The sequence below is a fragment of the Microchirus variegatus genome (genome assembly GCF_963457635.1).
Source record: "Microchirus variegatus genome assembly, chromosome: 1".
NCBI classification, from domain to species: Eukaryota; Metazoa; Chordata; class Actinopteri; order Pleuronectiformes; family Soleidae; genus Microchirus; species Microchirus variegatus.
This window is the reverse complement of record NC_139802.1, coordinates 801189-828428: the sequence shown is the minus strand read 5'-3', so window position 1 is coordinate 828428 and position 27240 is coordinate 801189. Positions and strand designations below refer to the sequence as shown.

Below are 27240 nucleotides of genomic sequence, written 5' to 3'. Positions count from 1 at the left end.
CCATCATGCAGAGCCACAGCTCCGCCTACCATAGCACAAGCTCCGCCCACCACCGCAGAAGCCCCGCCCCTGCTCCAGATTCCCTGTTGTTATAGAGCAGCGTGAATAAAGATGAGAGAACCTCCCTCTACATGTGTGTGTGAGTGAGACTCAGCGAGAGCAGTTTACGGTTCACACAGGATTTAATGTCATAAAGCGACTGTTCTTTAGCTGCAGCATCAGACGAAGACGCTTCAGTGTGTGAGTCAGTCCAGAAAGTGTTAAAGTTAAAGTTACGAAAGTGATATCAAGCGAGGCGGCAACTCTTTCATCTGTGGGAGTCGGCTCGAGGAAAAACAAGAAGAAAAAGAAGAAGAAGAAGAAGAAGAAGAAGAAGAAGAAGAAGTCTGCATTTTTAAAAACAGCGAAAAGGAACAAAGAAAACATGTCTAAACCAAATTACTCCGGAAAATATCATATGTTGGAGCAGAGTAACATGGACTCATACCTCGCGTGTTTGGGTAAGAACCATCTTTTTCTTTTCAAATTGTGCTGCAGGGTTGGAACACACACTGTAATAAGACACAAACACAGTGTTAGCGCTATCACACACACGCACACGCACGCACCCCCCCCCCCCCCCCACACACACACACACACACACACACACACATACATAATACATTCTATAGCCACTTACTCTAACTTTAAGAATCACAACTAAATGCCTAATTCTACCCTGAACCCAAGTCTAACCCTAAAACAAGGCACACACACACACACACACACACACACACACACACACACACACACACACACACACACACACACACACACACACACACACACACACACACACACACAGTATTAGATTCCATGTCTTCCATTGTTTCGATATAATGTTAAATCACTGATTCAAGGTGTGAAGACGTTTTCATCTGCATCATCACACCAGAGTAATAAAACCTCTGTGTCCTTTGCATGACCCCAAACACACACACACACACACACACACATTCTTGTACTTGCTACATACTGAGGACCAGGTACTGACAAAGTGCTGACAAAGTGAGGACCAACATTTCCACTTTATAAATCAACACAGTTACAAATATCTACTTCATGAATGACATCTATAAAGAACTACTGGGTGCAGTACCATAACATGTCTGCAGGTGGAGCCCCAGAGCAAAAAGGGCTGGAAAACGGGTTTTTGTACCAAATTGAGGACCTCTGTTAAAAAACAGAGTATAGCATGTTTACAACCTAAGGAAGAGATTTTAATGATAAACAAAGTGAGGGCCGGCCAAAATGTCCTCACTCCGTAAAAATGACCTCACTTTGTTGGTTAAAAACCCTCACTGGTCCTCAGTATGCCGCAAGTACAAGAACGCACACACACACACGCGCACACACATTCTTTTGCTTGCTGCATACTGTAAAAGTGCTGGCATAGCAGTCCATGCATCATAAATAAACACATTATTATTGTGAACTATATGTTGCTCCATATGAACACGGACACTTTTATGTAGACAATCATGACTGGAATTACCTGATGTAATTTTAAGCTCATATTATCGCTCCCACCCTCCGACTGAATAGGTTTTTTTATGTGACCAGTTCCCTTCTGGCCTGGATAAATGTTCAGTGGCCCCAAGGTCATTTGAGTTTGAGACCCCTGAGCCCTGATCACGTGTTTTTGCCTGAAATGTCCTGAGTGTATTCATAAACAAAACCATCCCTGTGATGAAATGATGACAACAGCACAGTCACATAGGCCTGTGTCACATTCTCTCTCTCTCTCTCCTTTTAGACATTAACTTTGCTCTGAGAAAGATAGTTTGTCTCTTGAAGCCGACCAAAGAGATCGTCCACGACGTGGCCACAGGTGTCATGCAGATCAACACCGTCACGCCTTTTAAGTGTTTCAACATGGGGTTCACTATCGGTGAAGAGTTTACTGAAGACCTTGGGCCTGTTGATGGACGCAAATGTCAGGTTCGTGTGGCATGAGCCAAAAAATGAGCAAAAAAAAGTGATTTTGATGTGTCTTGATATGTTCTATTACAGCGTGTCCACGGGGTCTTAAAAGTTTGGGAATCAATTTGGGAAAATCAAGGCCCTTAAAGGTATTAAAAGGTGTTAATAATGGTTTCATGAGGTATTACATAGAGTATTTGAATTTCCCCTTGGGGATCAATAAAGTATCTATCTATTACATTTTGTCAATAGAGTTTGACTGCAAATAAGTATGCATGATTGTATTTATTTTCCTCCCCGCGTTTGTTAAACTTAAATAACTTTGTTGTTTATTTTAATAAACCTGGCCTTTGGGTCCTGTGACCACTAGAGGGCCCCGAAGAGCAATTAACTCAAAAAATAAAAATAAAAGTTTGGATTGCTGTAGTTTATTTAGAATTTTTCTCCTCATTTTTACCAAAGCTTTTTCACAGTCTTTACATAGTTGTCAGAGGTGATTATTTAACTTTATATTTTATTTATAAACCATTTTTATGACCTTGTTCCAGGTGCCTCTGTTGATTTGCATTATTGTTGAAGTATTTGTTTGTTTATTTTATTTAATGCTGTGTTTTTTACATTTAAAGTCAAATCTTTGTATTACAGGAGTGTATTTTGAATCCCCCCCAAAGATTGTGCACATTTTTACATTATCAGACCTTAATATCTTAATATTTTATTTATAAACCGTTTGGTTTTATGTATTATGATTCTCTGTGTCGCCAGTAGGGGGAGTTGCTGATTTTGCCAAATATTGATTGAAAGATTTTTCTGTAAGTAAAATCTGGTGTCAAGTTCTCACATTTAGTTTTACAAGCGTATTCGTGACAGATTAGAATAATAGAATAGCTTTAGTATAGTAGGTGTGTGAATGATCAATAATCATTATTATTGGCAGTAACAGAGGGCACCAAAATCACATTTTGCTTAGGGCCCCATGGAGGCTTGGGCCGGCCCTGTTTGTATGGTTGTGCTATTGAAATCAACTTCAGGATACCTGCATATACCCTGTGTTATTTTTATTCTTATTATTCGTAAATATTTTTTGGGGGAGAAAGTTTATGGCCTGGATGTCACAGTGAATATGTGGTGTCACTTCCCTGTTACACAATTTGTTGTTGTTGTTTTTGTTGTTTTATTTAGACTGTGTGAGCAAATTCAACCTCCTGCTGGGATGTTGTGTTGTAACCACCATCTGCTGTTAAATCCCAACCTTTTGCCTTCTATAGTGAGCGGTGTGTGTGTGTGTGTGTGTGTGTGTGTGTGTGTGTGTGTGTGTGTGAAACTGAAAGCAAGACATTTAAAGAAGATAAAGGTTCTTCAAATTGATTTAGAAAGTGCTCGAATCAGAACCTGCAGTTCGTCTAAATTTAGGGGGGAAAAAATAGCAAAAAGGAAGCGGCTAAATGGAGAAGGAGCTGATGCTCGTCAGTCCTTTTGTACATCACACAAAGGCACTTTGTGATTGAATGTGTGCGCTTCTTTACATACTAATTGCTCACAACATCCCTTCTGCTTTTCCTCACTGTTTTCCAAACACTTGCATCCTTAACGTATTATTGCCTACTTTCCTTTTCGTCCCCTCCTCTGTTCTCATGCAGACCACAGTAAGCTGGGATGGAGACAAACTGGTTTGTGTGCAGCGAGGGGAGAAAGAAGGCCGAGGCTGGATTCACTGGCTGGAGGAAGACAAACTGTATCTGGTAAGGATGGAACAAGATGTAAGATAGGGAAGTGAGCGGGGGGGAAAGGACAGGAAAGGAAAGGGATAAGATGCTGAATTTGATGCTAAGGGTGAATTCCAATTCCTTGCTTAACCCTCAATCTCAAAAATGCTTCCTCTAGTGCAAGTTCTGTCCTGATTCTCAGAAAAATTAAGTTGAGGGACAAGTTTAAGGGCTGTACCGCCCTCAATATTGAGATTTTCCAAGACCACCCTTGGGAGCAAGGGCTACCCAGAATGCATTGCGTGTTTTGACATAACAAAGATGGCGCCGAAAGCAGCGAAACGAGTACGCTACAAATGTAGTATTTTCTTTGTTAATAGAGATATAAAAATGATGAAAACCATTGTATTATCTTAGTTTAGGCCCATATTATGGATTACTGACGTCATTGTTGCGTAACATTTATTTTTATATTACCATCTTTTGTCAATAGCCATGGTTTGCTATGGTTTACTTTTCAATAAGTCGTGGTGTGTGGTAACTGTCAGCTGAATATTTGTATGAGTATCATCTTATAACTAACTGACAACCTAATAACTTGACTGACAAACGGATCAGAATAAATAATCCTGACGTAAATGTGTTCTTCTTCTTCTTCTTCTTTTTTGGAGTTGACAGACTGGACGCAGCTTTCGCGTTGTTCTGCCCCCTACAGTCTGAAGACGTGTCTGCATTTAAGGGGTGTCCCATTTCTAAGTGACAAAATAACCCTCAACACTTGGTTTTGAGGACCAGTAAAGATTAAGGGTTGAGATTGAGGGTTAAGATAGGAATTGGAATTGGCCCATGAAAAGAATTTGATTTGATATGCTAAATGAGGGAGATCATGCGTGAGAACAAGACATGGTTTGGAAGTTACTTTGTTGCCTTAAGCCCAATTTATACTCCTGCGTAAAGTGCTCTGCGTAGCTACGCAGAGTCCTCTGCGTCGACGCAGAACCTGTCGAAGAGCCTCTGCGTCGTCTCCGGGTGCACGGAATATTTTTTAAGTGTCCGTCACTCCGTCAAGGGACTACAGAGACGGCAAGAGCTGCGATTGGTCCTCAGGACAGGCCGAGCTAAGCTGCTCTGTGCCGGCTCTCAGTGCGCTCCGGGCGTCCTGACAGAGGCGGAGCTGATCCCCGCCGATAACGCCGCTGCCGAACTATAAATACGTCATATCTTAACACACACAGCACATGTTTAGACTCTAAATGGCCAATTTCTCGCCTCAAATTATCTAAAAACTGCGTTCCGTGACACAGAAAAGTGAGAAACGGCCACTTTTTCAACAACAACAGTCTTTCTCTCTCTTTCTCTCTCGGACGCCATTGCTCACTGTAGCCAGAAGCACAACAACCTTGCGCAGCGACCCCTACTGATCGGGCGGGAAATTGCAGCGAGTGTCCGTCACCACGACGCAGAAGTATAAATGCTCGAGGCGTCTCCGTGGTGACGCAGACGGATAACGCATACGCAGTCGGAGAAGTATAATGTGGCCTTTACTGTTGCACTATACTGTCTTTGTTGAAAGAGAAAGGATTTGCCTGAATGAAAAAGAGACTTGGAAAACGAGGGCAAAGACAAAGGAGGTACAAGGCCCCTGAATGCACCTTTTAATAAAATGCTCCAATAAGTCAATGGAGAGGCCCGGGCTGCTTCCTTTTGGCTCTAAAAGGCTTTAGGATTATAGATTAGCTGTCACAGGATTTCTCATGCGTCTGTTTGACAAAAAAAACAATGGACCGTTGATGCTGCGTCCAATTTATGAGAGAATCTGAAAAGAAAGTGCTGGGGAGCTCTCACGGCTTTGAAATGGTGGATTTAAGGGTTTTTTAAGAAAGTAGCCAGACGACAGAAGACAGAGGAGTGAGTGGTGAGACGAGATAAGTGAGAGGTAAAGGCTGGGAAAACAGATTACAAGGTCAAATGATGGGGAGAAGGTGAGAAGGGGGAGGGAGGGTGTGTTTTTTTAATGTGATCCTTTTGAAATGCATCACTCATGTGGCTTTACTTTGATGTGCCATCGTCGATCACCTCTGTAACACCTCCTCCCACCCACTGTGTGCTAATGTGTCTCTGCTCTGTGGTGTTTGTCTCTCTGCAGGAGATGAGCGTTCAAGGAGTGACTGCCAAGCAAGTTTTCAAGAAGGCTGAATAAAGTCAAAACATGGTGGTAGTAGTAGTGGTGGAGGTCTTGTTTTTAAAGTGTATCTATATCCGACCATATTTTTTTAATCATTTCCATAACTGTGAAAAATAACGTTATGTACATGTTTATCCTTTCTGTGTGATGACACCGAGAGCAGACGAGAGCCTGAAGGACTCATGTAAACATTCCCAACACTGACTTTTTTATCTGAATTACAAAGTTATAAACAAATCTGCCTTCTGTCAATTGGTTCATCTTTAATACATCACGTTATGTTACACTTGTAGTTGTGTATGTGTGTGTGTGTGTTTTATTGTGGCTGCATATGTAAACCTTTTTGAAAAAATATATAAATACAAGAAATTCCATTACAGTGTCTTCTTAAAAAAGAAGATGAGTTATTTGGCATCCCAACATTTTTAATGTACATTAGCTGACCTGAATCTGGAACAATATAAGTTAAATTAGATTCTGTTAAAAAAAAATAAAAAAAAATGTTTCCACCGGCTCACCTCGCCTCACCTTGGCACAGTTAAGTTGTGTTTCCACTAGCATAGTACCAGCTACTTTTTTTTAAACACTTGCGAGGTTACAAGCAGTAGTAGGTACTATGTGTGACATCATCAGACTAACAGCCACTGATTGGTCAGAGTGGCATCACGGGAAGAGAGGTCTGACACAAGAATCAAGCTGAACTGTATCATTAGTTAAAAAGACTAAACAATGCTAAAAACGTGGGTTAATCTCCAACAACTACCAGTCTAAAATCTTAGTATTTAAAGGTGCCATATGTAAGAATGTGGCCAAAAACAGTTACTACATTCAAATTCAAAATACCGAGGTCTTTTAGGTTTCGTTTTCTGACGTAACTGGCAACGCGTGGTTGCTCGGCAGCTGAGACTCTACTGACTGCAATGATTGGTAGACGGTGGTAGGTGGCGCCACATGCCAAAACATGATTTCAAAACATAAACATGATTTGCAGTCTGCAAAATATTTTTTTTAATGCAAATATTTAGTCTGTACTGTTGTTGTTGATGAGTTCAGTTTGTTATATGAACATTATTCCTGAGTCTCTGTGACATATTAGGAGGATTTTATGATTTATTACATAATGCACCTTTAACAGAGGAGTCTGGTGTGTTCAGGGACAGCACTGCTGATCGTGACTGACAAGCGGCATCACAAACCCTGCCGCTGTGTATCAGTCCAGTGACTCATAAGTAGTGTAGAAAGTAATGAACAAATAGTTTTAATGAACTGATTCTAATGATTCAGTTACACTGAAAACAGCTGCTTTACTAGTCACTAGTATGTGTGTCGCATGTAAAACAAAGTCCCTGCAGTTTGAGGCAACTTTGCAGTGATGACTCCGCCCACGTTGAGTAGGTATTTTTTTACCTCCGCCAAGGAGGATTTGTTTTCACCAGAGTTTGTTAGTTTGTCTGTCTGTCTTTCAGGAAATGTCCGCAACGGAACTTACATTTTGGGCATGATTCGTAGGCGCTGTCACTGGTTTTCAAAGTCCACAGGGTGGGGGGTGAGCTGCCTTGGCGTAGGTCTGTGCTCTCCGAGTGCTTTTCTAGTTTATGGAATGGAAAACCAACCTAAACTGTGCTGTGCTGTGGCAAACCAAGACGAGGCGAGCCGGGACCATAGTGGAAAAGGCCCATATGATCTCATTAAATGATAATAAAAAAAAAATCCTAACCGTTAAGTTATTAAAATGACACAATCTGTCTCCTTTGAACAAAGAAAAATTTTAAAGTATTAAATTAAAAAAATAAAATGAAATGTGTAACTTGTGACTTACAGTTTACACCAGAACAACATATCAGTTTGGACATATAGAAATATAGATATCATAAAAAAAACTTGTGAAGCTCCTATTATACAACTACACATTAGCATCTCAGGTCTGTTCATATGGTCGATGCTAGGACTTTTAGCCCATTGCTTCTTTGTAAATGCTACACAATAACGTCACATCATCCCAGATGAAGTTCTCATAATAATCCTGCAGGTGGCGACAATTAGCCACCTTTAACCACCTCTCAGGAAAGTGAGAGGCCTGTTCAAAAAAAGTAGAAAAAGCTGCCTCTCCACTTCCTCAGTGTGCTCTTCTGTCAACATTAGTTTGTCTTTCTCTTTCTTTTCTTTTATGTCCCACACCACTCGTCCTCCTGTGGCTCAGAGTGTGTTCTGAGGAAGCTGCTGCTTCGATATCCGCCACTTTCACCGTTGTGATAGGATTGAGGAAATGAAACCGAGGCCTTGGGTGGTGTTACAGGAAGATTACTGTCCCCGTCGCAGCTGATTGTGTCACCGTCTGAGGAGGTTAATGAAATCAATAGTCAGTGTGACCATGTTTCACAGTAATGTGACTCCACTCTTGTGTGGAACAGCATTTGCACGTCACGAGGTCCTGATGTATTACAATCATAATGGAGGCAAAAGCCTTTAAGGACGTGGGAGACAGACACTTATCATGGTGACATAGAAATTAAATTAAAGGAAAGACTGAGTGCTGTGTTGTGTGTGTGTGTATAGAGATTATATACACACACACAGAGTGAGAGAGAATATCAAGAGTGCACTGTCATCGAGTTAAAAGGTGATTTGGAAGATATACAACATTTCTTTTACAATTTTTGTTTTCTACATAATTTCCATATGTGTCCCTTCATAATTTTGATGTCTTCACTATTAATCTACAGGGTAGATTTTCATAAATAAATACAATACATTAGGCATCACAATTTTAAATGTATTACATTTCACGTAGAGTGATATACATGAGCTTGTTTTGTGTTTTAATGACAGTTGTCCACATGCCATTTAGTTCATTTTTGATTCCATTTAATTTTGCATCGTAAATTTGGTTAAATAAAGTTGTCGTTTTGAATTTTTGTGAAATATGTGTCGTTCCAGGTCATAACAAACACTTTTGTTTTGAGATTCTGTGAAAATTATCATGACTATTGTTAATGATGGAATATTGTGATGTGATTTTAACCCTTAATCCTTTTTTCAGCACAATCTGACGAAAAAAATATATTATTTTTATTTTCACCAACTATATAAAACACACCTGAGCAAAAAGTACTTCAATAAAAAAAAAAAAAAAAAGGATTTAATTTTTAGAAATTTTTAAATACGTCACAGAAATTTTTCAAAAAGAAAATGCAATATAAAATTTATCATTAACTTTGACTGGACAAGAACACACAGGTAGATGTGTGCCTGAAGATGTAAACACATACCCCAGGATGTCCATATAAGGAGTTGTGTATTATTCCCGTGGCACTGATATGTGCCATGTGTGCACTAAGGGTTAAGCTCCCATCCCTATTTTTCAAAAACTGTGACCAGCTCCCTCATCATGACCAGACATATGCTCACTGGACCCCACGTCATTTGAGCTTTAGTCCAAATAAAACCCCCCAGAAATACAAAAACAACAACATTAAAACAAAAAATCTGATGTATTTGTGTTTCTCACCTGGGTGGAAAAGTGGTAACTTGCAGTCCTTCACGATGCAACTCTCTTGGCAGTAGTTGTTGAGCTCAGTGGACGGATAAGGCAGTGACGTGACCATTGCTGTGGGAACCACCTTTATCAGAGGCACAGGAACACTCGTCCTGGCTGCAACACAGAAAACACAGCAAACGGTCAAAATCTCTACCTGTCATTCTATAGCAGTGTCATGAAAAATAGTTAAAGGTCCCAGATTATACCATATTTCTTCAAGTTAACCTAGTTCCCTGGTGTCATAATGAACATGTCTGTGACATGCTTTGGTCAAAATACCATAAGGATGAAGCACCACAGCAGTTCAATCACCCTGAACAAGACAGCCCTGCTACTGGGAGCTAACAGCAGTTAGTATTCGGAAAAGTGATCATTTTGAGGCTCTAGCAGGCACATTGCCCTCATAACATGTATCCACTGGACAGATAAATCCTCTGAGGCTGGAAGTTTGTGTAGAACTCTGTGCTGCACTGTGGAGCCAAGAATGGAACTTTTCACGGACTCCTGGTTTTACCGGGAATATACCGTTGCCCTCGCCAGCACTCTTGCGTTATTTAGGGACAAATCGGAGCTCCGCGAGACAACAATTCTAGGAATTTAGCGCATTGTGACGTCCCAGTGAGCGCAGAAGTCAACATCGCATGTTTCATCTCCTGTACTTAGACTGAGGAAGACCACAAAAACATGAGTGAGTCATCTTTTTTCACACTCTGGTGACATCGGGCCTCCAGAGTCCCAAATATAAGGATTTAAAGCGGACCTAGACCGGAAGTTCCAATTAACGCTGTTTTTTAGTGTGTATCTGCATCATTACCTTGTTTATGAAGCCCTGAAGGTTCTAAACAAACAGTTCAGTCACTGCTGAGAACGCTGTGTTTTATTGTAATCTCAGGCTCAGAGAGATCTCTGAAAAAACCCGGTCCGGTTACGTAAACAGCATTTCTCCTGAACAGCAGATCCTCCTGCTCCGGGCACTAGTCCGGGCACATCCGGTTGCGTACATTGAACCAAAGAAGAAGAATAACGTCTGTTGTGGAGGTGTTTCACGAGCGACAGTGTCTTCTGACTCTGGGTCTGACTCTGGGTCAAAGGTCGTCAAAGGGACTGAGGCGGGGAGTCGTGAAGAAGCTATTTTTAAACACTGTTAAAACAATGTTTTGATAATGAGGAGCAGTGCATCCACCGTTCCAGAGGGGGGAGCTGTGCTTCTGAGAGCTGGTGTGCTGAATATGTCACTTCTGGGTATTGGCCAATCACAAGACAGTTGGGAAGGCTTTACGCTGGCTGGCCAATCACAACACAGTCTGTCTTCTGGGTGTGAGATTTATGTCTAAAACACCACAGCTGAGGAGAGCGTCAGTAAGGAGAGATTTCTATCGGCTCGTTTACAGCAACTAGGAGGTTTTTGACCATAAAAACAAGTTAATGTATGTAAGTAGACCTCCATAACTAACATATATGTGCAACAGGACCACTCTATGTGAGCTTTAAATGATTAAAAAGTTGATTTTGCATAATATGGGACCTTTAAACACAAGATGCATATGACCAACATATGCCATCAGTGCACTTATAGTTGGTCTGCAGGTGTCACACAGCTCCACATCACCAACACACCATTCTGATTCCATTCTGTGACATCACAGGCTTCAAATTCAGACTAAAAGTAGAAAACTAAACCTGTAAAATCCACATGTTCCGCTGCTCAGACCGACTTGTGTCTCTGAATGTGTGTCTTTTGCGTATCAGTGACTCATCTGCTGACATCAAAGTTCTGTTTGCAGTTTGCAGTTTTCAGATTTGACTCGACACAAGTCACAACAGATTCCAATGGGGTCAAGTTTCTAGGGCAGAGAAACTCATCGAACCTTTTACAATAAACGCGCCGATCCACCTCCACAGCACAAGACACAAAGCCACTCATTCATGAGAACAGCAGACGTGTCTCAATATACTTCCTTTTTTTCTACGTTTCATTTCTGTGTCGATATCAGAATGAAACTAAGACGAGAGACTTTCTGGACTGCAAACCTCCGAACCTCAGGGGCCACAAGTAAAGACCTTTTAATAACACACCACTAAATCACACCTCCACTTGAACTACACCTGAACTAGTATTGAACTCATTATGCTGCCTTGCTGTGGTTTGTCCGATGTCACAATTGACATCATGTCCAGGAAGCAACAAGCGATTAGACTGCGTCTGAGAGCCCACACAGACGGATTCAAACAGCAAACACAACAACAATGGACTCCCACACACACTAAACCTCTGTCTGTGACACATATGCAGAGCTGAAGACACACACATTTAAAAAAAAGAAATTATATCCTACAATGCTCAAATTTAAATATATGAAACATTACACAGACTCATTCCTGCTTATAGAAAAAGGATCTCAAATGTGCAAATATGTTTCAATGAAAAGGTGAAAGTCTGTTTTCACTCTATTTACATAAAGGGTTCACACAAACCATTATTATGAGTTTCATAACTCAATGTTATATCACTCAATACTAACATACAGTTACACACCTGTGACATAAAAATACAGTATATACAGGGGTTATAACAATGTGCACTATAATGTGTTATATCCCTTTTTTTCCAGCACAACCTAAAACAATCTTATGAAATAAATGTTTAATTTTCACCAACTCTATAAACACACCTGAGCAAATAGTACTAAAAGTGTTTCAAATCGGATTGAATTTGTGAAGTTTGGAAATAAGTCACAGTTCACTTGACTCGTTTCTATGAACAAAACTCAAATAAAAACGTTCTATTTTGTGACTTCTGCACAATTATGACTACTTTATATCACCACTAACAATGCAATGTAAGTTGAATCATAACTTTAACTCAACAACACATAAGAAATAAAGAAATAAAGCCAGAATATGTGACCTATAAACACACACCCAGGATGTCCATATAAGGAGTTGTGTATTATTCCGGCAAATGACCAAGTGTTAAAGTACTTTTTTATTTAGTTGCCAGTTAAAGTCATTGTTTCTCTTGTTAAATGAGAGTGAAATTATGCCAAAATATTTCGACAGCACACAGCTGTGATGTGAGTGTGACATTATCTGACTAAAATATATATAATAAATATAATGAACATAATCATTTAACTAAAGTGACGATGTTTAATCTGAAACACTGAAAGGAAAACTAACTTCTCTTCATGCACCTTTTCTTAAAGGTGCATTATGTAATAAATGATAAAATCCTCCTAATATGTCACAGAGACTCAGGAATAATGTTCATATAACAAACTGAACTCACCAACAACAACAGTACAGACAAAATATTTGCATAAAAAAAAATATTTTGCAGACTGCAAATCATGTTTATGTTTTGAAATCATGTTTTGGCATGTGGCGCCACCTACCGCCGTCTACCAATCATTGCAGTCAGCAGAGTCTCAGCTGCTGAGCAACCACGGGTTGCCAGTTACGTCAGAAAACGAAACCTAAAAGACCTTGTGAATTTTGAATTTGAATGTAGTAACTGTTTTTGGCCACATTCTTACATACGGCACCTTTAATAATTACGTTTCCTGTGTAAATTCCAGAGTTGGCTCATCGTTCAGTGGAAATACAGTCAATTACAGCACGTCAGCCAAAAACGATCATTTATGTGACTGTGCTCGGCGTGTACGCACACCTGGTTTCTCAGTATGAGTGATCTGCCTGTGAAGTGTGCGTCACATTATGTCAGACTGAATATGCACAGGATGTGGTTTCTCCATTCAGTTTGTCATGATCACTGTCTTACATCACGTTACACGGCTCCTAGTTTAACCTGCGTTTGTTATAATGGTGATAAATATTCTGATTATGTCCTAAAATAAAATAAAGTATATTTCATGTTAATAACTTTTTAATTAATATATGAAAATCAGGCAAACTTGAATCATAGTTTTTTAAAGTCTGCTAGTCTGTAAAAGAAGCGTAAAGGAAACAGTGGGAGGGCAAAGACAGATATGAGAGATGAAGATTCTCACAGATTCCGCCACTATGCTTCCTCCACGTCGGCAGACGCTTAATCTCTTTGCTTTAAACACAAATGTGTGTAATATAGTGATTAAAAACACAGGCACACGTACGACACACTGTACACACTCACCTGTTCTGCACCATTTTCGTTTTGCCCTCCAGAAGATGAGGACAGCGAGCAAGACGAGTGCGGTCAACACTAGACCTGACCACAAGCCTGCGGGCAACATCCACGAACAACCTGAGGGCACAGATTCTTCAGAAACACACACACACACACACACACAGTACTTTAGAGAGGAAGTGAGTGATTACTAAATAATGCTCTCATTTATAATATTGTCACCTCAAGAAGCAGATGCTGATTAGAAGCACAAAAAAAGGTGTGAATGAGTCTTTAAAACTCTCATAAATAACAGATGTGAAAAAACAGTGTATATCAAATATTTGACGTGTGTGAGGATGCATTTAACTTCATAATATGGTTATGATCAATTTTCATTCATGTGAATGTAATTCTTATTACTTAGCTATTTACGTGGTATATAACTGTAATATTACATTGTTATGACCAAGCTGGACACTGTATTTGAACTAATGCTAACTTACCCTATTACAATAATATCACCTCCATATTACAGAATTAATACCAGAATAATAACATTCTGTTTTCCACGTTGTGACCGTACTATACGTAAAGTATATTTATTTATTATTAGTAGTAGTTTCATATATATATATATGTATATATTATGTTGTATTGTTTTTATATATATTATTGTTACTGTTTGTTCATGAGTTGTAGCTGCATCACTTAATGAAGGATGACATTTGATTGTGTGTTCTTTACTGGAACTCAGTTAAAATGTCATCCTTTTCTTTTTCTGTGGTTGAAATCGCTTTAAGTTTTGTTTCCAGATTTAAAAAGAAAAAGTGTCTCAGGTTCATTTCCGACCAGTAATATCAGTGTTAGTCATTAAGTCAGTATCATTGGATTGAACGCTAACAAAACTTTAATGTTTAAAGTTTCTGATCTTATATCCAGGGTAACTGTTTGCATGTTTGATAACATGTTTTTTTAGTAGAAGAGTTAGACTAAATCTGAAAATCTTGATCATGAATGCAAAATTAACCTGAAGTAAACGCCGTCTTTACCCAACAGAGACAACGTGTTACAGTCATTTCTGTAATCATATCCTCAAGAGCCTGAGAGTGGATACATTAATAGTTGAACACACTTAATGCACCATGATACTTTACCTTCATTTATTTTTGCTTCTTACTTTGTGTTGACATGAAAATTAACTTTTCCTTGTAGTGTCACCATCAAAGACCACTGACCACTGATCAGTCAGATTTTTTTTTTTTACCTCCACTTTCTCTGCCAATAACGTGGTGTGAGGGTCGTAGAAATATGACAAGGGGTCAGAAATTCTTGAAAAACAGGATATTACGCCCTCTTTGTTCACGCGTCAGTGCTGGTGATAATCACATCATCATTGTCTGGTTCTGGTGTATATTTTCCCCCTGTAGGTTTTCATTGTGCTGATTTTTTTTTTTTTACTCAGTAACGGATAGGATTTATAAAGTAACTAAGTACAATACTTGAGTCAATACGTACTCAAGTAAAATACAAAATCCAGATTTTAAATTGTACTTAAAAAATGCAAAATACACAAAAAAAGTATTCAATACAGTAACTTGAGTTTGTTTGCTGCTCTGTCAGGTCTGATAGTTTTGCTTGACAGAGCTTGTTTTCAAATGAAGGACACAGCAAACAAACACTGTTACATCTATCTTTTCTGTTCACAAAGACCAAACCCGGGCAGAATAATAACATTAACAACAAGGAAAGTCTTTGAACTTTATTCTCTATTTACAGCTAAAAGATTTGAAGAAGTGAGAAGCAGACCTACAGTGTGTGAAGACTCAACAGTATGAAGTCAAAAGAGTGGACCTACGATGTAAATGGTCACAGACGCTGTCGGCTTTATGGGTTCCTGCAATTTTCGTCTTTTTCCCCATGTCATCACATCTGAAAAGAGATACAAAACAAAAGTAGTGTGTGTGTTAAACCCAAATGCCTCAGAAAAAACTGTCTGCGCATGTGCACGACGTTGGATTTAGTCGACTGCATTTTTGTTGTGTGAGTCGGTGCCTAATGTCTGACTCAACCACAGTTGATGTACATGACGTACATGAGTACATGACGTACTCTGACATCCTCCCTCAGTGTGAGAGTAACAGTAAATGTGGAGCCGTTGTCATACCTGGTGTGTGATTTACAGGGTGACAGGAAATCTGTTACGTTGCTGTAGCTCCCCCCTTCACATGGAGCACAAACTGTGTCGTTGGTGCGAGTGGCTGCAAGAAGAAACCAGATGTGGTGTGATTTCTTCTGAATTCGTGAATACGTGAATCGAGGCTGGATTTTTCTGCTGTATTTTGCGGGTTGTAAAGGAAAAACCTACCTCGAAACTTCACTCCTTCACCCGCAGGACACTGAGTCACTGGCTGGCAGTGGTCACACTGGTCATTACTGCAGTAGAAACCAGGCTCACACTCACACACTGTGTTTCTCGTAGCCGTACAGTGTTCTGCTACCCTCTCATTGTTTTCTGAAAGAATCAAAGACAAATAATGAAGAGGTTCTGAATCAAGATACAAATTTTAGTTTAGTTTTTGGCGCACTCGACTTAATCACTCCTCACAAATAATATGTTTACACTGACATGTCAGGGATTGATGAGCAAACATCTTAAATGCTGGGTGTTACAGTAATATGCAGCTTGAAGTTGCTGACAGGCTCTCATCATTCGTCCCATCTGAACTGGGGAGTTAAAGGTGCATTATGTAATAAATCATAAAATCCTCCTAATATGTCACAGAGACTCAGGAATAATGTTCATATAACAAACTGAACTCACCAACAACAACAGTACAGACAAAATATTTGCATAAAAAAAATTTGAATTTGTTTTGAAATCATGTTTTGGCATGTGGCGCCACCTACCGCCATCTACCAATCATTGCAGTCGGTAGAGTCTCAGCTGCCGAGCAACCACGGGTTGCCAGTTACGTCAGAAAACCAAACCTAAAAGACCTCGTGTTTTGAATTTGAACGTAGTAACTGTTTTTGGCCACATTCTTACATATGGCACCTTTAAGGACAGTACACACTGTATATGGTTTACATAAAGTACCTAAAAGAGATACTTGAGTAAAAGTACAAGTTTGTTAGCAGAAAATAACTGGTAGAAGTTGAAATCATTTTTGAATAATTTTACCTCAGTAAAAGTCTTAACTTAAGTATCAAAGGTGTGGAAGGTTGTGGGTTAAATCCCTGGCTCTGCTAGTATATATGTGTGTCTTTGAGCAGCTCATCGTTCTAGAAAAGCTCTATATAAATACAGACCATAATAACTCTTCTTCTTCTTCTGATTTTATTTGTAACAAAGATAGTTCGAGATGTGGAGTAAAAGTAAATGTTGCTAGAAATATAAACAACAAAGTAAAGTACAGATACGTGAGTTTTTGTACTCAAGTACAGTAACAAAGTATTTGGGTAACGCTTTCTTTTACAGTCCCCTAATTACCAGGTATTTACCTGGTAAATTCATGGTAACACCAAAGTGTTACTAGGTAATTACCAAGGGTAATAAGAAAGTAAATACAGTGAAACTGTTGCCAAAATACTGGGCATTTACCTGGTAACTATATAGTTAATTATAGCGTGTTATTACTGCTGTTAATAAGAAGGTATGTACAGCTAAACTATGGCAAAACTATGGTAAATGTAAGTGTATTATTGGGTTATAAACTGGTAATAAGCAGGTACCTACAGTCCCCTAATTACTAGCTATTTACCCAAGGGGTAATCTAACAAACCTAACCCTAAAAATGTGTGTAATTACATGGAAACAAGCTTGGCTTTCTTTTACAGTACAGTTTTACTTTACTTACCGAGTACATTACCGTGCATTACCCAGTATTTTGGCAACGGTTTCACTGTATTTACTGATCTTATTACCCTTGGTAATTACCTAGCAACACTTTAGTGTTACCATGAATTTACCAGCTAAATACCAGGTAATTAGGGGACTGTAAAAGAAAGCGTTACCAGTATTGGTATTTTGTTACATTGCAACAAGTGAAAAGGAATAATAATGCACTCAATGCAGTAAAATGCACTCCGTCCTGTGAGAAATAATATTAGGACACACTGATAAAAGCTCAAAAATATAGGTTCTGTCACTGCTTTAGAACTGGGTAAAACTTATATTAGGGAACACTTTACTCACCATTTAACTAGGTGCTTACTAACTTATATAAGTAGCATACGAGCCCTTTATTAGTAATCATTAAGCACGTATATTAACACCTTATTCTACATAACCTTATTCTACCTCTATTACGACAGGAATTAAGATTTTTCCAACATAAGGTGTTAATACGTGCTTAATATTTACTAATAAAGGGCTAGAAATGTGTAACCTTATAATATTAAATGTCTGTGTCTGTCTCTCTGTGTTTAGATCGTGTGTCAGAGGGCGACGATTCCTGCGCTGCACACAGGAAGTAACTGCTTTATTTAAGAGAGACGGAGGCAACAGCCACGTTGCGCGAGTAAAGTGATTCAAAACAGGTTTGAGTATGACTGAAAACACAGTTCTGAATTCTGCTCCAAAAAAACCCAGTCAGGTCAGGAAGAGTTTTACAGGTTAAATGCTTCTTGTTCCCCCGCCCGCCCCTGCTGATAGTTTTGCTTGACAGAGGTTGTTTTCAAATGAAGGACACAGCAAACAAACACTGTTACATCTATCTTTTCTGTTCACAAAGACCAAACCCCGGGGAGAAAGTCATTGAACTTTATGCTCTGCGGCTTTAACTGGAATAATAAGTTCACATCTTACACCATTTTTGTTTTTAACTATAAAACAACGGACGCAGACGGGAAGGAGAAGGTACAGCCTTTTTGTTTTGTGACAGAAAAAGCTTGTGTGTGAATGTGTGCGACTTACCGGAACTGCACACACTGCAGAGGTTGCACTGTTTCAAATAATTTCCCGTGGCTGTGTAAAACCCTTGTCCACAATTCTCACACTGGGTCGGCTTCGAGCCGTCACAGTCACTGCGCACATACTTTCCTGATAAAAAAAATAAAAAAATAAATAGATTTAGAGAAGAATTATATATCAGGTAAAGCTAATACACAACGTATATGCAGGGAAGGTGGAGATCTTTACAGACCAGACACACAAAACACACAAAAACCTGTAACATATTTCATCCTCTAAAGAGGAAATAAAAGGATGTGCACTGACCTGCAGGACAGCGTTTGCAGCATGTTCCATCTTTAGAGTACATGTCCTCGTTTGAGCAGTTCATCTTGGCCATGTGAAGCCCATTCGTTGATTCCACGTCCCGGGAGTTAAATATCTACACGTTCACACACTGCGTTACCTAAACCTGCTCTGATATCTTAGCTCCAAAAGCGTCACTTATCGTGAAATCTTCCTCTGCTTCAGTTTCACTGATGTTAATCCTCTCAGCTCTCGTGATCATCTGCCCCCCCCCTCTCTCTCTCTCTCTCTCTCTCTCTCACACTCTCTCACACTCTTTCTCTTTCTGCTGTCTGATCTGTCTCTGAATGCATGTGTTTCCCCTTCTTTACGTCTCTGTCTTAACTTCTCATGTCTTTTTCTGATCCTACACAATGGAAAACCCCAGTGACCCTCATCTGCTGTTTTCCCCCATCATCTCTCTCTCTCTCGCTCTCTCTCTCTCCTCATTTCCTTCCTGTCTTTGCCTTCTCACTGTGAGACAACCTGTGTGTGTGTGTGTGTGTGTGTGTGTGTGTGTGTGTGTGTGTGTGTGTGTGTGTGTGTGTGTGTGTATGACTGATGACTTTTTGGAACCCTGACTGCACAACGCTAAGCAGCACAATGAGACATTTCCTCTCTTCAACACACCCTTTTCCTTTCACTCCATCTCTCCATTGTTTCATCTGACCCTTCGTTCCACTGTGGACGTGAATGTTGCTGAGCTAAAATCAGTTGGTAGCTCTTTTTTTATTTTTGGGCTATCATGTCAGGTCCCTCCTTCTTTACAAAACACTGATCTACGAATAGATATATTTATGCTTATGAGTGCAAATTATTGGGGGAACAGGAAGGCAACAGTGAGACACAGAAAGTAGATTAATACAAAAAGGGAAGGAGAGGGGTTGAGGTTCTTTATTTAAGAAGAGATTTGATCGGATCACTATGTTAGGATTAAGGTGGGTGTAGAAATTGCATTTTGAGATAAAACAGGCATTAGATGTCATTGTACCTATTTTACTGTAAATGTATTTTCAAACCGATGCTGTTCTCTCGACTTCACTCCCCAAAACGTCTCAACCTGCAAACGTCTCTGCAGTCTTGTGCTGGTTCTGCTCCCCTGCTCGACTTACTCCATGCTGCTGGGATGGGTGGAGTCTCCGGGGTATCCCAGGGGATACTCACCCCACGACAGTGTGAACTGGAGCAGGTGTGCAGGCAAAGGCCACATCCTCGCCATCAAGCTCATCCACCTGGACGTGGAGGACAGTCAGCACTGTGAAAACGATGCAGTGAAGGTAAGAGTTAAAATGGCTTAAAAAAAAAAGTTCTCTCATCATCATCGTTCACCTCTGCAATTTAACAGATTTCATCTCTTTTTCTAGGTCTTTTCAAATGGAAAATTAATTGCTAGTCTGTGTGGAAAAATGGACTTTGAGGAGCTTCAGTCCACAGTGAATCCACTGCTGAGCTCCACCCCGGGCGGCTGCCTCACGCTTTCTTTCCACTCAGACTTCTCAAACAGCAGGAGGTTCACTGGCTTCAGAGGCTTTTACAGTGAGCAAGGTGAGACACAGAATATAACACAGTGAGCGTCAGACTGATAATTATTATTATTTTTTTTTTTATTATCTTTTTCTTCAGACAGACAACGGAGGGAAAAAAATAAAAATAATAATAATAATTCAAAAAATTACAGGTTTCAATCAGAGGATACATTTTCAGAAATATATGCACTAGGTAACATAACAACAAACACAAACATATATGTAATATCTATGAGAAACATATTTTACAAATCATTAGAGATATTTACTTTTATTACAATTACATCTTTTTTCAAAAATAAACTTGATTTATAATTCTCATAGTTATTTTTTCCATTACGTTTATATCTCATTTACAAGATCCTTCCATTTGGGATTACTTAAATGTTCACATTTAACCAATTTCTTGTAATTTTTTTGAATTAATGCTACTCTTATTATTAAAAACAAATATACATACATTCTTCCTAATGTTTTCTGGAAGTTTTCCAAGTAATAAAACGAATAGATTTTTATTAACAGAGATGCCACAAATATTTGACAGTTCTCTAACAGAGTTTTCCCAAAAACCACCTAAAACGTTACATGACCAGAATACATGAATTTCACTGTGACATTGTTTTTACAAATGAATGATCCATAGCACGCTCCCTTAAAATGCAGACTTTTAGTTTCAATTCTGCTGAAAGAACTAATTCCTGTTTACCTCAGACAACAAAGTAAATAATGTAATGCTTTATGATCATACAATTATATAATTATATCTGTTTTATTACACATGATTAAAGTGAATGTCTACAATAAATAATATGACCTGTGTCAGTTAACATTAAAAAAGTGATACGCCGAAACATAAAACAAATAAAAAATAAATGAAATAAAAACATTTGCTGTCTATACACAGTCGTGTAATTACTGGATGTTGGTTATACGACACATGAATGTTGTATTATGCTGATTTATTTGCTCTGTTCTGTTTAGACTTTGACGAATGTGAGGACCCAGAAAACAAATGCAGCCAGTTCTGTCACAACTTCATCGGAGGATACCAATGCTCCTGTCACCATGGTTACTACCTGAGCGCAGACGACCACACTTGCACTGGTACAGAGATATTATTGTTATTATCATCGCTGATGTTGTTAAGGGTTATCGGACAAACAAAGAAAACAGGAAGAGAGACGTGAAGAAGGATGGAACGAGAACGAAACATGAAGTGAGAATGGAATAAATAGAGGAAGGTGCAGGAGTGAGGGGGGTGGAGGGTGGGATGGATGAAGAAGAGAGGGATTAAGAAAGCGGGTGAATGTGTCATGCTTTAGATCAGGGCTCTGAAACTCAAATGACCTGGAGGCCAATGGGCTTAGAGAACAACAAGCGGGGGGAAAAACAACTGTTCACAATATTGCATCATGATATCACACGTATACTTCATAACCCTATTTATGATGCAAAAGTAATGTATTAATATCAAAAACAGACATTTATTTTAAATTACATAAATAATAGTGTGGACAACTGGACAATTCATACCAGGAGCCGTTTCGGCCGCTGCCATTCGTGGCTCGGGCCCTAACAAGTGTATTTATATATGTAATTTAATGTTGTATATGATACATTTAATAATGGGATAATAGCAAACATATATTATATTCTATCACCTCGTTGGCAGCTGTGCCTCAGCTACACACTGTGTTTAAAAGACGGTGAGGTCGTGGGCCATGTTTTCATTATTACATGGTAATAAGTGGGGGGCCGCATGTGGTTTTGTTTGAGACCTCTGCTTTAGATGATGGTGTTAACAGTTCCCTTCCGTCCCTCCTCACAGTGAGCTGTAGCGAGGATCTGTCAGGAGTGAAAAAAGGCCTGATATCCAGTCCGTCGTGGCCTGGCTCGTACGCACAGAACAGCAACTGTCAGTACAAACTGTCTGTGGAGGCTCACCTGCAGCTGGAGCTGCACTTCTCTGATGTGTTTGATGTGGAGCAAAGCCCTGACGGTCAATGCATAGACGTACTGAGGGTGGGTGTTGAGTCAGACGACATACTGTAAACGCCACATGAAGGCGTGTTGCTGCAGAAGCTTTGACAGAGCAGCAAACAGAGAGGAAGTTCACATCAACATGTTCAAACTGTGGATTTGACTGCAATTGTTTTGGCATATCTTTCATCCTTTTCTGACTGTTTCAGGGTCTCTGCAGGTTTCAACAAGTCAAATTTAAGACTTTTTAAGACTTTTTTAAGACCATAATGAATACAATTTAAGACCCATTTCAAATCCATACTGGCTAAAAAGTACAAAAGACATGAAGGAAAATTGGAGCCACAAAATGGTTGAACTTGCAATTCGGCTTTCATTAAGTTTTCTCCGCTGCTATGTTAAACTGTAACACACCGCGGCGTGCGCACAGCACACTAGCTAGTGGTGCTGGGTACATTCTCTAAATTTTTGCACATCTAGACACTGAAACTCTTTCTGCAGCAATGTCAGAACATCTTTGATGTTTTAAACCCTTTTTCTGAGCAGCTTTGGCTTTAAAGTTGGGGCCATTGTTTTGCCAAAGAAAAGAAAACTGTGCACATTTCTTATAGACAGGATTTCCCAGTATATACATATATATATTCATACATATATTATTTCCAGACTGCTCGTCTCTTTGTCTCCAAAAAGCTTCTGTCCAGTGTGTTGCTGTACACAAAATCTCTCTAATGTCTACTCATATCCATCAGAAATGTTGTTTTCTTTGTCATCCATTTTTAAATGGTGGATCCCCCCCCCCCCCCCCTCCCCCCTATCAGTGGTCAGATAAACAAAGTTGAATATGTATGTTTTGTTTCCAGATTGAGACAGGCTCTGAGACTCTGGGACCGTTCTGTGGTGACAAACCTCCTCCATCACCACTCCTTACTCACTCACACCATGTGATCATCACATTCACCACTGACGGCTTCGGCACCAACAACGGCTTCACTTTAGATTTCAAGACCAGACGTAAAGTCTCTGCCGCACAGTATGAAAGGAGTATTTATTTATAATCAAACTCAGTGCAAATTATTTCTCTTTCTCATGTTCATTTCAGCCAAGGTCTGTCAAGCGGTGGTAACCTCACACTCTACTGCAGCTCCTCTGAAAGCACAACATCAGTCTGGTCAAACAGTGACAGTGACGTGTGATCCTGGTTATGTTGTCAATACCGTGAGTGTTCAGTGAAACTAAATCTTATTAGTTGTATATTTAGTGAAAATGTTTAAAGATATATGTGAAGTGTGTACAACAGTGATCCTGAGCAAAAACACTGCAGGGGCATGGTGGAGAGATAGTCCAACAAACACACTTCTACCAAGATATACAGTACAGTTCCACTACCAACACATAAAGACTGTGTCAATGCACACACATATAGAGTACATACATAATTCTGTCTCAACATCTGTTTTATTTTTGTCAACATTGAAGCAATTTAAATAACCATCCATATTATATACATTAAATATCCACTGAGAGAAAGGGCAAGAGAGTCAGTCTTGGCTGAAGTGGTTTCCCTTTCTGGGAGAAAAGTGTCCAGCCTGTCATGTGGCGCTTTTCCACTACACAGTCCCAGCACGGCTCTATTTGGCACGGCACAACTTGGCTTTTCCATTAGTGATAGTACCTGGTACATCGTACTTTCTTGCGAGGTTCCAAGCCAGCTGAGCCGAGAATAGTGAGACTCTCCGTCACTGAGTGTCTTCACTCGAAGAGTAATGAGCGCATTGTCCAACACAAGAATCAAACTGAAATATGCCGAAATGTAGATAATAATTGTAATAAGTCCTGAAAACATGCGTTATGTCCAACATTTAGCAAGAAAATGTCAACACTGAGAAGAGGAGTAGTGGTGTATTTAGCGTCAGCGCTGCTGACACTTCTCCCCTGGGCCAAGATGTTTTTGAGAGGAGCACCAAGGCTTTTTATGTCCTGGATTATTCAGTACTTGCTAATCATCTTAGCAGCTACTCTGTGCTGCAAGCTGTGGTATTGGGTGGCTGGAACTGGGTGTCAACAGACCAAAACACAGTTCACTTGTTTAAAGGTGCATTATGTAATAAATCTAAATCAACTGGCCATAAAATCCTCCTAATATGTCACAGAGACTCAGGAATAATGTTCATATAACAAACTGAACTCACCAACAACAACAGTACAGACTAAATATTTGCATACATTTTTTTTGCAGACTGCAAATCATGTTTATGTTTTGAAATCATGTTTTGGCATGTGGCGCCACCTACCGCCGTCTACCAATCATTGCAGTCAGTAGAGTCTCACCTGCCGAGCAACCACGGGTTGCCAGCTACGTCAGAAAACGAAACCTAAAAGACCTCGGTATTTAGAATTTGAATGTAGTAACTGTTTTTGACCACATTCTTACATATGGCACCTTTAAATGAAAATGTATTTTGTTATTGTGCTTGTTATCACTGATTACTGATTGTTATCAGTGATAGTGATATATTTGAACTTGTTTTCCTCAATCTCTAATGACACATCATGGTCATTTTATGTCTTAATATTATGCACTTCTTTTATATATCACCTTTAAACCAGCTCTGTTCTTCTTTTTGCTAAATAGCAAAACATCTTGAGCCTGCCAACACAGTATGAGGCAACATGCCATAGTACAGGCGTGTGGACCCCTAATTACCCGTGTGATCGTGAGTACAATGCTCACCCATTTGTTTTTCCTAACAATTTCTCATTCATCCTTGGAGTTTGTCTCATTTTCTTTTATTCTCTTTCTTTCATAATTCCACATATTCTCCTCACATGAAGCTGTGAACTGCGGTCCTCCTATCATCCCTGATGATGGCATCCTTCAGCTGGTGGAGTCGGACAACTTGTACACTCAGTATCAAGACAGGATCGAGTTTAACTGCAGCTCTAAGTACTACACACTGGAAGGAGATGGTAATAACACTTTCATGTACTGTAAATGTGTATTGATTATTTCATGTTTATATGGCACACATTGTATACTGTATTAAAGGAGGGATGATGATGTATGTAAGTATTAGTAGTGTATTGAGTGAGTGAAAGAGGGAAAGGGAACTACTAAGGGAAAACATATTCCCACTCATTTTCTAACTTGCACTATGCAATGTCTAATTACTGATTTATGTCCTTTTTGTGTCTTTTCTTTGTATATTTAAAGGTGCATTATGTAATAAATCATAAAATCCTCCTAATATGTCACAGAGACTCAGGAATAATGTTCATATAACAAACTGAACTCACCAACAACAACAGTACAGACAAAATATTTGCATTTAAAAAAATATTTTGCAGACTGCAAATCATGTTTATGTTTTGAAATCATGTTTTGGCATGTGGCGCCACCTACCACAGTCTACCAATCATTGCAGTCAGAAGAGTCTCAGCTGCCGAGCAACCACGGGTTGCCAGTTATGTCAGAAAACGAAACCTAAAAGACCTCAAATTTTTAGGTTTCATTCAAATTCAAATTTTGAATTTGAATGTAGTAACTGTTTTTGGCCACATTCTTACATATGGCACCTTTAAATCCTCTATTACACTTTCTTCAATCTTTCAGACTCATACACTTGCAGTGCCAGTGGTGAATGGATATCAGCTGCTGGAGCATCAAAGATGCCCACATGCGTTCCAGGTATGACTTCAAATGCATTTTTTTTTTTTTTCAATATCAGTCATCGTAAGTTGGATGTGTTTGCTTTGGCGTTTTTTAAACGAGTGATGTTGTTTGTGTATTTCAGTGTGTGGGAAGCCTGAAACAGTCCAACCGAGCGCAGGCAGGATTATGGGAGGTGTCGTTTCCAAGTTGGGAGAAATCCCATGGGCACTTTTGATAAAAGAGCCAAATAGAGGAGCAGCAACACTGATTAATGATCGATGGGCTGTCACTGCAGCTCATGTAGTGGAGAATTTAGCAGGAGCCTCTTTGCGGCTGTATGGTGGAGTGGTAGATGGAAGACTGACGTCAAATATATTGTCTGGTGTAGTCGTCATGGACAGTGAGAGGATTATAATTCATCCCGAGTACATCAGAGACAGTGGTTTTCGCACCAATTATAACCATGATATTGCACTTATCAGATTGTCTTCCAGGGTGACGTTTGGCCCAAACCTCGTCCCCATATGTTTGCCAGGGGTAAACACAAGGTTAGGCGAAGGCGACCTAGGGACAATTTCAGGCTGGGGGAGAACAGACGTCCGGAACAATATGTTTGTCACATCTGCCTTGCTGAGATACGCTCACATCTCGGTCTATTCGGACCAGAACGAGTGTCAGAACACGCCCCACAACGATAAAGCTGACAGCCGCATGCAATTCACTGCAAACATGTTCTGTGCAGGAGCAATGGGGAAGGACAGCTGTCTGCAGGACAGTGGAGGTGCGTTTGTTTCACCGAGGGTGTCAGCAGGAGAAGGGCCCTATTACATTACTGGCATTGTGTCCTGGGGAGCCCCGTGTAAACTGAAGAATTACAAGGGTTATTATGTCAAAGTTGAGAATTATGTCGACTGGATTAAGGAGACGATCGATGCGGTGGAAAACTCGTAGAATGGGGAAAGACGCAGGAAAAAAAAATGCTTTGCTACAAATCCTGAGTACATTTCAGTGTTGGACTTAAAAACCATCAATGATTATGAAAATAAAGATTCTGTATTCACAAAATGACAATAACACATTCTGATTTCATACTTCACTTTTGCATTAAAGGACTTTTGGAAAAACATCTGCAGAGTATGTTTATTTTTTTATTGTTTTTGGGATTGATGCAAAATCTTTCTCTCAGGGTCTCCATTCACTGGTGTGATAAATCATTGACAGACATACATGTGTCTTTGAGGACGCACGAGTGACTCCCTCTGCTGGTGGAATCAAGGTAGTGAATGAATGAGCAACATTTGAGAAATCTAATCTAAAAACTTTCAAAGAAAAGGAGCAATAAATCGGGAC

The 27240-nt window shown here is 39.6% G+C and overlaps 3 protein-coding genes across 3 annotated transcripts; 2 read left to right on the top strand and 1 right to left on the bottom strand.

The window, feature by feature from the left end:
- The first annotated feature begins 342 nt into the window (after nt 1-342).
- rbp5 (retinol binding protein 1a, cellular) lies at nt 343-5930 on the top strand. Its single transcript, XM_083897590.1, has 4 exons — nt 343-500; nt 1796-1980; nt 3603-3704; nt 5815-5930. The coding sequence occupies exons 1-4, from the start codon at nt 425-427 to the stop codon at nt 5866-5868; spliced, it is 417 nt and encodes a 138-aa protein (XP_083753716.1). The 5' UTR covers nt 343-424; the 3' UTR covers nt 5869-5930.
- A 2088-nt stretch (nt 5931-8018) lies between these two features.
- On the bottom strand, nt 8019-18781 carry LOC310931038 (tumor necrosis factor receptor superfamily member 5; the record flags this gene model as incomplete). Its single annotated transcript, XM_083894115.1, has 8 exons — nt 8019-8188; nt 9362-9505; nt 13524-13649; nt 15355-15428; nt 15664-15757; nt 15865-16011; nt 18415-18540; nt 18718-18781. 8 exons carry the CDS (start codon nt 18779-18781, stop codon nt 8019-8021), a joined length of 945 nt encoding a protein of 314 aa, XP_083750241.1.
- An 852-nt stretch (nt 18782-19633) lies between these two features.
- Nucleotides 19634-26974, top strand: LOC310926502 (calcium-dependent serine proteinase-like). Its single transcript, XM_083888646.1, has 11 exons — nt 19634-19673; nt 19814-20012; nt 20100-20280; nt 21243-21365; nt 22090-22283; nt 23102-23252; nt 23341-23456; nt 24874-24955; nt 25074-25208; nt 25852-25926; nt 26033-26974. Exons 1-11 carry the CDS (start codon nt 19660-19662, stop codon nt 26839-26841), a joined length of 2079 nt encoding a protein of 692 aa, XP_083744772.1. The 5' UTR covers nt 19634-19659; the 3' UTR covers nt 26842-26974.
- The last annotated feature ends 266 nt before the right edge of the window (nt 26975-27240 follow it).

Excerpts from the sequence above, each read along its gene's own strand:
- rbp5 (XM_083897590.1), top strand. The coding sequence starts at position 425 with ATGTCTAAACCAAATTACTCCGGAAAATATCATATGTTGGAGCAGAGT. Across the intron at positions 501-1,795 it reads CTCATACCTCGCGTGTTTGG|ACATTAACTTTGCTCTGAGA; the intron begins GTAAGAACCATC and ends CTCTCCTTTTAG. Across the intron at positions 3,705-5,814 it reads AGGAAGACAAACTGTATCTG|GAGATGAGCGTTCAAGGAGT; the intron begins GTAAGGATGGAA and ends GTCTCTCTGCAG.
- LOC310926502 (XM_083888646.1), top strand. Across the intron at positions 21,366-22,089 it reads AGACGACCACACTTGCACTG|TGAGCTGTAGCGAGGATCTG; the intron begins GTACAGAGATAT and ends CCCTCCTCACAG. Across the intron at positions 23,457-24,873 it reads CTGGTTATGTTGTCAATACC|CAAAACATCTTGAGCCTGCC; the intron begins GTGAGTGTTCAG and ends TTTGCTAAATAG.